The sequence below is a fragment of the Epinephelus moara genome, chromosome 3, assembly GCF_006386435.1.
Source record: "Epinephelus moara isolate mb chromosome 3, YSFRI_EMoa_1.0, whole genome shotgun sequence".
Lineage (NCBI taxonomy): Eukaryota > Metazoa > Chordata > Actinopteri > Perciformes > Serranidae > Epinephelus > Epinephelus moara.
The window spans coordinates 7832021-7842776 of NC_065508.1; the positions used below are offsets into that span (position 1 = coordinate 7832021).

The window sequence follows — 10756 nt, forward strand, 5'->3', positions numbered from 1 at the left end:
ACACTTGGATCACTACGGATGAGCATGTTGGAGATATTTTGTGGATTCAATTTTGTGTTCTTGGACGTTAGTCTGGGGCGCCGTCTGCCATTAGGTGTGCTAGCCGCTCCCCTCGCTGATCTCCGCAAGGAATGTGAGGACTCTAAAACTTCACCAGAGCCTCCCTCGGCATGAGGGTGAGTAGATAATGGCTGAATTTTCATTTTTGGGTGCACTATTCCTTTAAGTCGATATTAAATTGAATAGTGTTATCAGTGATTATGTATGGGAGGACACATTGCTCTTTAAGATTCCCTCTCCTGTCCTGTCTTGTTCTGTCCTGTAGATTTCCCCTTCCCTTTCACCTGGCTGGCAGGATATCTGGCACTACTAGTCGGAGCAGGCATGACCTTCTTGGTTCAGAGTAGTTCTGTCTTCACCTCTGCCATCACTCCCCTCGTAGGTAATACATACGCACACAATCACAACATGCATGGAGTGATTTTTATGCCTACCAGACTGAACTTCGCAGTGTTTTTATAGTGGTTTCCCGCACATTTCATAAATGTCACATTAGTTTTACTACTTTATTTACTATGTATTATACATGGTAATAAGCTGTTGGTAACAAAAAATTCTCACAACTTTTTCCTCTTTTGCTGTCGACTCCAGCCATAAATAAATTACTACCTCAGTGTTTTTACAGTTTCAAGTTAGATGCAGCACTGTCCTGCTGCTGGTCCAACATTAACAGGACCGCAGCAGATAATGGTTAAGCATGTTCGTTAAAAATCCTCCATGTGTGGGAGATTAATTCAGTCCCAGGCATAAAATAAAAGAAAAAGAAAAAAGTTGCTTGGTGTGGTTTCCCACATATCAATTCTTATAAGTATCTTAACTTTTATATTATGCCATCAGCAATATACAAAAAACAGACTAATTACTTTTCATCTTTCAGCCAAATTTAAAATATTTGCATGGACTTTCACACATCTGATATGTTCTGCCTTCTCACAACTCTTGGTTGCTTAAAGTCTAGTGAGTGGTCTTATTGGCTCCACTGTCTATGCTTAACCCGAAGCATGTCTATGTGACAACCTCCATGAAAGCCTTGTTACCCATTAACATTTCTGGAGTCCTATATTGACCTTTCGGCACTTACGTGTTCTGACTGTGTTTAGTACAGTCGATCTGTTTTCTTTTTCAGTTCAGCTGGTGTCCTGATCTCTTCTTTCTTTTATTTTGTGTTTTAAGTTGAATTTCCAATATTCTAGATTTTGTCGAATGCAGAATGAAAGCTATCGCACAACAGCTGTAGAACCTGTCGTTAATCACACTATGAACCCTCAGGGATCGGTGTTATCAGTATTGAAAGAGCCTACCCTTTAACCCTGGGGTCCAATCTGGGAACCACTACAACAGCTACACTGGCAGCCCTGGCTAGTCCTGGAGATAAACTAGCTGCTGCCACACAGGTATACACACACAAACACACACACGCAGATAAAACTGACAATTCACAGTTGCTCTTTGTGTCTCTCTGCGGTGCCAAATGAAACCCATCTCCCCACCCACCTTTGTCTGTCACTCATTCTGTTTATTTCAGCTTCTCTTGAAACACCCACACAAAACCACATCTCTTTACTCATCTCTCTGTTATTTTATGTCTCACTTTATCCTCACCTTCTTTTTTGTCTCAGGTTGCTTTATGTCATTTTTTCTTCAACCTCCTCGGTATCCTGCTGTGGTATCCCATCCCAGCCACCCGTTTACCCATACGCATGGCCTGTGCACTTGGCAACTGCACTGCCAGGTACAGTTAGAAATAATTTGTTTTTACTCTTAACAAGATGTGTTAAACATAGGAGCTGAACCATCAAGGAAAATCTAAATATTCTGTCACTGAAAAATAGAAACTCTGTTTTCTTGAATAAATCTCCACACTGAATTAAACAATAAGATAATCTAACATGACTCACACATACACAGGTACCGCTGGTTTGCCGTTTTGTACCTCCTTCTCTGCTTCCTGCTGCTCCCATCCCTCGTGTTTGCCCTCTCCATGGCTGGTTGGAAGGTGATGATGGGGATTGGTGTACCAGTCATTATGCTGATCATATCTGGTGCAACGGTACACGTGCTCCAGGTGTGCAGACCCGATTGTTTGCCACTTAGACTGCAGAACTGGGACTTCCTTCCTGTTTGGATGACCTCGCTGCAGCCCCTCGATGACCTCATCACCAGGGTGACCCTGTGTTGCAGGCAGGGAAGAGGTAAATAAAATATCTAAATGAATTACCTGTATGATTTAATCACATTTCTATCTGTTCCCTCTTAGCTACCACTGTGATACAAACACCTTACTTCCTGTTTGCATTATGACACTGATTTACCTCTTCCTGGATGCTGTCCCTGCAGACTGACCCTCCTCTTGATGTTTTGTTCCCAGGTTTGAGTTGCAAGGGAAATGATGGCCCGGTAACATCACTGGAGGGCATTACTGTCAACACGGAGAGAAAAGTCAGAGAGGAATGGAAGCCGAGTGAGGAAGGACAGGAGAGTAACAACAGCTGGCAGAAACAAAGAGAACTGGACAAACATGGATGCTGTGACCTACAGGACAATGAGGAAAACAACAGAGGAAACACAGCAACCGATGTGTCTTCAGAGAACAACAAATTAAACTTGGCTGCAGTGTGGTTCGTAAAGAAAGACACAAACAATCAGGGCACTCAATTCAGCAGCACTCGCTTGTAGTGCTTGTGTCTAAGGTGTGCTAGATGTTGCATGAATATACCTGTGAGGAAGTCACCAAAAAAAAAATAAAAATGATACAGTCATGTGCTGAAAAACAGCATAAATGTAACTGCCACCAACTAATTGACCTGCGAGGTAAGTTACTGTAAATGTAAGGCAGATGGTCTGCTTTCAGATGAGTAAGGTATGAATGGTTAATAAACAGCATTTTGGATTCTTACCACAATACAGACGGATAATCATTAATAGGCTGGCTTATATTTAACGCAGCTGATGTCAGAGGACTTTCAACCGTGGATTTAAATCAACCCATCCACTGTCTGTAACCAGTGATACTGTTCAGGTTCACGGGAGGAGGAGGGGGGTTGCTATCCTAGCTGACACTGGGCAAGAGGTGGGGTACACCCTAGACAGGTGGCCAGACTATCAATGGGATGACACACAGACGGTAAATTTAAAGTCACTAATTAACCTGCATGTCTTTGGACTGTGGGAGGAAGCCAGAGACTCTGGATAAAACCCCAGTAGGAGAACATGCTAACTCCACACAGAAGGGCCCCAGCCAGCTGGCAGGATCAAACCAAGAAATGTTGTTTTGTTTTTTACAGGAGAATGCATTTTACAAAAGGTATCCTCAAACATGAATGAATGTCATGTTACTTGATCTTAAACAAAACTTATTGGTGCTGCAGTTTTTCATTGTTAGTGTCACATATTGTTTAATTGACACACTGTGACATGTGCGGCCTGTAGGGAAGTTTAGTGATGCAGATGTTTGTGAGCACTGAGTACTGTACTGTATCGGTTTTGTAAATAAAACATTTGGCTATGCAGTACATTTCACAAAGGTTCTGCATTTACATATATGACATGAGACACAGTATGATAAGCAGTGTCCTTCAAATAATATTTCTCTGAGAAACTGGTAATATGTGCAGAGGAAGTGGTCAAACGTAGGTCACCTTATAATGTAAGCACTAAGGGAAATAAAATTTAGTACCAGTTTGATAAACACTTGAAACAGTCACACCTGTTGGCTTTTTGGCCTGCACCCGCAGTTAAAGTAAAGAAAGACCTCTGTCCTCTTCGCACTTTGTTTTTTTAAAATTTAGTTTTAAGTGCTCTGCGTTTATAAAAAGCGCTGGTATCAACTGTGGCTATTTGTAAACAGCCTTTAAAAACTAAAATATCTGCAGTAGAACAAAGTGCCAAGTCACAAATGAAATGCTTACATTACTCTGTGTACGGCAGGACAAAACACACGGCAGGAAGCTGGAGTGTATAAAAGGCAATGCTCGTAATTAACCCATTTACATGATTCTATACAGCAAAGTTCACAAGTAACTGATTTTTACATTTCGCAAATACATGAATATGCTGGTGCACCTTTTTCCAAGTCAATTGTGTTTAATTGCACCAATTTAGTCTCATCACAGCATTTACATGAATTAATGTAAGTGCAACTTGATCTTTACGGAATTTAAAACTGATGCAAGAGGTCCACATACAGTACTTGTTGAGTTGTATGGTATTCACAAGGGATCAGATTCCTCTTTGCATGATTGTAAGTGCTGAATTTTGATAAGCATGTCATCCTCCGCCCTTGATTAATCACACTGCAGTATTTGCAGAGAGAATGCAGTGCTGACAACCCAAAAGTCTGCATAAACTGTAGCAGTTTCAAAGAGCTGCAGAAATAGAGCATGTCACCACAACCACCTCATCAAGTAGCTCAGAGGCCAAACTCAACTCAACCAAAGTGCACAATGTCCTTCCTGTATTATCACAGTCCTTTACAAATACAGGTATGTGAAAATGAAATACATATTCTTTACTGCCAACAGTATGAACTTCTGAATGTGTATCTGCTATAATATTTGCTTTTAGTGCCCCCCCCCCTTCCCTCCGTATCAGGCTGCTCTGTGAAATGAATTAGAAGCAAAGATTATTTGCTATAATCTAGTATAATCTAAGTATAAAAAAGAAAGAAAGGCAAAACATGTTTTTGGAAGACAGAACCATTCACATGATAAACGGAAAATCCCACACATCACATGATAATCTGCATCAAAGACTCACAGAGCAGTCAACATTGTTTCAGTTTTGAGAAACCACAGTTTGTGTCTGAAATCTTTATCTGAGAGCTTCCAGGTATAACATGTTCACTGGCTGGTTGTGGGTGACAGCACCATAACCACTTCCTACAACAAGACAACAAAAAAAAGCATAAACCAGCTTTCTGCCAGTGGAAAATTCACAGGTCAGCCTTAAACAGTCACGAAGAACACCACTGTGAAGGAGGTAAGTGACAGCTGAATTTGCTGAATTGTGTATTTTTTTCATAATTTAGGGTGTAAAATCTGAAATGGTATCGATTCTTATCTATTTTCTGAAACAATCCATACACACTATACATACTGTTCCAGCGTAGTTTTTATTAAGTATGCAAATATTGACAAAAACAGTTGATACTGACGCTTTGGGTTGGTGGTTTGGTCTGACTAGCAACCCAAAGCATTAGTATTTTTTGTTAAAGGTAATTTTTTGGCATTTTGTGTATATTAAACAGATCCAGAGTGAAGGGGGGAGAGGGGGGCTAAGACATGCAGCAAGGGGCCGCAGGTTTGAATTGAGCTCGCAGCCAGTGCGGGCAGGACAAAGCCTTTATGCATGGGGTGTTCCCTCGACGAGGTGAGCTAGTGGGCACCCCCAAAGCATTGGTATTTGAGGATATGGGAAATAATCAACAATCTTTCTCCAGAATTGCATACAGCACCTTAATACGGAAGCGTATTGCATTCACTTGACAAATAAAAAAAATATCTGTTTTATTGAGTAATTTTTTCATTTTTTCGGAGTAATTTTTTTATTTTTCTGTTTTTCGGTGTAATTTTGTTTCTGTTTTTCGTGGCATTTTGTTTTTTGTTTTTCCAAGTATTTTTTTCCTGAGTTGAGAGAGCAGTAGAACAACAGACGCTTTCATTGCTTTCTTGAGAGCTCGATATAATGGAAGCAAACATGACCTGCTTGTTTAGTTTATGATGTTATCATTTTACGCAGGCACCTGACCATTTATATGACTTAAAGACAAGAGTATCTCCCAGTGTCTCAAACCCAAAACAAAGTAAAACTGGATTAAACTAAACAAGCAGGTCATGTTTGCTTCCATTATATCGAGCTCTCAAGAAAGGAATGAAAGCGTCTGTTGTTCTATTGCTCTCTTAACTCAGAAAAAATTACCACGAAAAACAGAAAAAAAATTACCAAAAAAAAGGAGAGGAAAAATTACACCGAAAAACAGAAAAATAAAAAAAATTACTCAATAAAACAGATTTTTGATCAAGAGACAACTCAGATTTGTCAAGTGAATGCAATACGCTTCCATACCTTTACAATTGACTTAACTTCAAACAACCAGCTTTGAATTTAGTCATTTCAAAGTCTATTTATAAAATCAAATTACAGCAAATCTAATAAATCATTCAAAATAACATCTGATTTTTGTGTTTCAACAGAAAAACAATGATTTCTATCTACATGATCATCGCTCTGGCAACAACAGCTCTGGCTAAAGGTATGCAATTCAGTCTTTGGAGATTGGCAGAGAAATTAATGAAATACCAAATTTAGAAATGCAGTTTAAGTTCTATTCGATGTTTATTTCAACACTTGAGCAGCAAAATAAAACATAAAAAAATAATGATATCATAATATGATGTAACGAAAATGTTAATGAAAAGTTTAGAGTAATACTGAAATGAAATGCTAGACCCAAATTGTTCTCATCTGTTTCTTACAATAAGCATTTTATTAATATGCTTTTTATTTAGGATCTATTGAATGCAACTTCATTGAGCCTGCTGGAGCTCAGCTGTGTTTTGGAGCAGTGGGACAGCTGTTGATTTTCCATCTGCCAAATACAGCAAATACAGATATTTGGCTGAAAAAGGATAATGAATATATAATTTTTAAGAAAGTCAAAAACAAGACAGTGACTCCTCATGAAGAATTTCTGAATCAGCCTAAAGTCTTCCCTAATGGAACAATGAAACTAGGAAATGCAATGAAGAGACACACTGGAGATTATGTCTTGGAAGTATTTGGATCTAACGGGGTCTTACTGAAAAAAGTGAAAATGCATCTGGAACTACAAGGTGGGTAAATATATACGTGTATATAAATATCTCATCATCAGAACTGTATGTTGAGCGAACATTACATTTGGGACACCGTCTATGGTCAACAGAATTGGTAGTGTTTTCTAATTTGTATTTCTAACTGAAGACACTGTATATGTTACTCTCTGTCTTCCAGCTCCAGTGTCAAAGCCAGCTGTGTCTCAGAAGTGTTTGTCACCAGAGCAGATGAACATCAGCTGCTCCTCTGAGGGAGATGAAGCAGAGTTCATTCTGACTTTGGACGGTTACTCACTGATTCAGACCAGAGCTCAATGCCAGTCCCAGAGCAGCTCAACAGAAAATGCGCAGTCAAAGGCGACGAGTAAAACTGAACAAGGCAAACCCACAGTTTCGAATGTTACCATCAGCTTACACGGTCAGCTGACAGGAAACGTGATGTGTCGTGTTTGGAACAACGTCAGCAGAGATGAAACACTTCTTCATCTGACAGGCTGCACAGGTACAGAAATTAAAGAAGTGTCAGTTCCTAGTTTTTGGATCCACATTACCTCATGAGGATACTGATGAGGCGGACATCTTGCCAAATCTAAGATAAACATGAATTATTTTGCCCTTTTCCCATCTAGATGGGACAGATTCACACATTTGTTCAGTTTTTTGTAACTAATGAGGCTTGAGAATCACAACAAAATGTCTGCATCACTACAGTCATTACTTTGGTCTGATATATGTTTGTGTTTTCTAGCTTTCATCTCTCACTCCCCTCTTGTTGTGGCTGTGAGAGCCGGTGTTATCGCTCTACTTCTTTTGGCTTTGTGTCTTGGTATCTGCCATGTACGTAAGAAAACAAGACCCAAGACTGTGAATGAAGGTAAGAGAATATAATTTCTAGGTTAGCTACCATCCTTCTTATTTTAGTTTAGGTTTTGGTATAATGTCAGTAGTCTTGTTTGTCACATATGGGCTGAAGTGGTTTCAATATTGCAGCATTTTGGATGTGAATGGAGGATAATTGGAAAGTTCTTTTAAGAAATTATGGCACACACTCAGATGTGTGTTGTGTGTGAAGTTCTCTCTCTTGACTGGGGAACTGTTTTCAAACTGTATGTAAACTCAACTGCATGTTCACGTAGTTTCTCAACAGATGTCATTTAAAGGGGAACTAATGTTTTTTTCAACCTGGGCCCTATTTTCCGATCTCCTTTTGTCTAAATGAGTGATAGGATGTTCAATATTTGACATTTCTCCAGTACTAAGCTAGGGCTGACCAGCCTGCAGCCCGTGAGCGCGTGCACTATATTAAATAATAGGGCACTCAGACAGCATCAAACAACGTCAAAATACGTCCACTAAAAGTGCATTTTTTCCACACAGATAGGCTCGGATTGTTAGTGTAATTATCCGACAACATAACGGAAAGGAGAAATGAACGTCTGTGTTTACCTTCAGCTGGATTCGGACATGTTCCTCTGCCTGTTGCTGCTCCCTGTCTCTCCTCGTCCGCTCTTCAATTTCAATGAGCTCTGCATCCGTGTACATCCGTGTACAGATCCAGTTGGTCAAAATTGGGTAAAAATTCGGACATGTTTGTTGTAGCAAGTCAAAACACTCACTCAGAGAGGCAAAGTCTGGCTCTGAAATCTCACGTCTCGCGAGATTTGTGTTGTTGCAGGAAGTTACCGCTGGAGTGACCTTACAAACGCGAGGAGTTACTCTGTTTGGAGTAGTCATGGCTGGGAAAAACAAACAAACAAAAAAGCAGAGCTCACTGAAACTGAAGAGCGGACGAGGAGAGACAAGGAGCAGCAACAGGCAGAGGAACATGTCTGAATCCAGCTAAAGGTAAACACAGACGTTCATTTCTCCTTTCTGTTATGTTGTTGGATAATTATACTAACAATCCGAGTCTGTGTGAAAAAAACAAAACACTTTTAGTGGACGTATTTTGACGTTGTTTGATGCTGTCTGAGTGCCCTATTATTTAATATAGTGCGCGCGCTCACGGGCTGCAGGCAGGTCAGCCCTAGCTTCGTACTGGAGAAATGTCAAATATTGAACATCCTATCACTCATTTAGACAAAAGGAGATCGGAAAATAGGGCCCTGAGAATCTACAGTAATAGTGTTTAAAGGACACAAAGGTGTGCTATAACAAATGTTCTTTTTACGTCATTCTTGTTTATGTTTTGTTTCGACAGGTATTTCCAAAGATGACAATCGTTCCTGACCTGTTTATTACCAGATGTAGCATATTGTAGCAAAGCAGCCCTTTCCTATATTCTGTCTGTAATAAAAGCAATAAACTAAAGCCCTTTTAAAAATTAAATGTCGTGACAACACACCAAACAGCCAGCGTTTGGGTGGGTGGAACGTGTCAAGTGGCATTCACATGAAGAGGGCCCGAGGTTTCCCAACAGAACACTGCATTGTAACCAGTTGATCAATGTAATTCACTTCACCTGTCAGTGGTTTTAATGTGTTGGCTGATCAATGTACAGCTATAATATATTTCACTATAAACTGTTGTCCTGTAAATTAAGCAGTCTTTCTTTTGATTTGTCAGCTACAATTATGAAACTGAGCAATTTGTTTAAGCCTTCATGCACGCCTTCAAAATACAAAAGTGCTATGTTACAGTGATTTGCTTTGTATTATAGCTTTTAAATAAACGTCTATTGAAAGTCTTATTTGTGCTTATGAGCAACAAAATCAATAGATCTTCAATTTCATTTTCACTCCAGCATTGTACTGTTTCCTGTCTGTGTGTCATTATATTAACCATCAAATCAAATGGAAAAAAGTGAAGATAGCACCTGTTCGAAGTCTCAAAACAGCTGTTTAAAAATTTGGTGACCTCTTTCAAGTAAAATGAATTTCAATGAGATCAGGTTGTTGACCATGCTTCATCATCTCTTCTTAGAACACCAAACCACAGTGACATCACACATTAGAAAGCTCCAAGAATTGCAGTGATCACTTTGACTACTGGGTGGAGCCAGAGGTTCCCACGTTACCTGAAAGTAACTACATTTAATAAGGTACTGCACTATGTTGAGGTACTTGTATTTTTTTGTGTGATAGCATTTAATGCTTACTTCATTTTATTTCACTGCAGCTATTTAACATCTTTAGTTACTTTGCAGATGGAGGTTGATCTGAGGCCAGTTTTGGTGTAATTGGTGATGACGCTGTACATTAGAAAGACTTAAAATATCCTATATCTCCTTATAACTCAATGATAATGTCCTACAAACAATGTATTATAAGGTGATATGATGCTTATAGACTACACACTGGGGAGTAGAAGTAGAGTTATTTAAATCAAAGTGGTCACAATATATGAACAGAATAATATAAAGGGTCGAAGTAATGAGCGCACTAAAAAAAAATGTTTCATGGTTGCCAATAATACACTTACATTTTAGGTCATAATCTCACAAATAATATGTTGTAACTTCATTAAGAAAGTTCTTCAGGGAAAACGTCATCCAGATGGGAAAATCTCACACGCCACAGGCTGTTTTTGAAATATTAAAAAATTAAACGCAGTATAAAATCTGACTTGCAGCATATTGGACATTATTTCAAATGTGAGAATCCACAGTTTGCGTCTGCAGTGCTTTCTGAGGACTGTCAGATATATGATGTTCACTTTGTTCACGAGCAAGTTGTGAGTGCCAACACATTAACCACTTCCTTGATTTTCTTCACACAAGACAACAAAACGAAAAGAAAAGAGCCTTCTCTGAGTGGAAAGTTCACAGGTCAGCCTTAAACAGCTACAGAGACGACAGCACGTTATTGTGAAGGCGGTAAGTAACAGCTTTTAATCTTACAGTATGCTGAAATAGTTTAAGCAAGCAGAAACACTTTAGCGATATG

The 10756-nt window shown here is 39.3% G+C and overlaps 1 protein-coding gene across 6 annotated transcripts in view; it reads left to right on the forward strand.

Annotated features, from left to right (window-relative positions):
- The window catches only part of LOC126388178 (sodium-dependent phosphate transport protein 2A-like), a 12370-nt gene extending 8787 nt beyond the window's left edge, over positions 1-3583 (forward strand). For all 6 annotated transcript variants that reach the window (XM_050041109.1, XM_050041108.1, XM_050041111.1 and 3 more), the window contains 5 exons: positions 326-442; positions 1330-1454; positions 1680-1792; positions 1969-2252; positions 2429-3583. In XM_050041109.1, the coding sequence (XP_049897066.1) occupies positions 326-442; positions 1330-1454; positions 1680-1792; positions 1969-2252; positions 2429-2736 (947 nt within the window). In that variant the 3' untranslated portion in view covers positions 2737-3583. The remainder of the gene's footprint in view (positions 1-325; positions 443-1329; positions 1455-1679; positions 1793-1968; positions 2253-2428) is intronic.
- The last annotated feature ends 7173 nt before the right edge of the window (positions 3584-10756 follow it).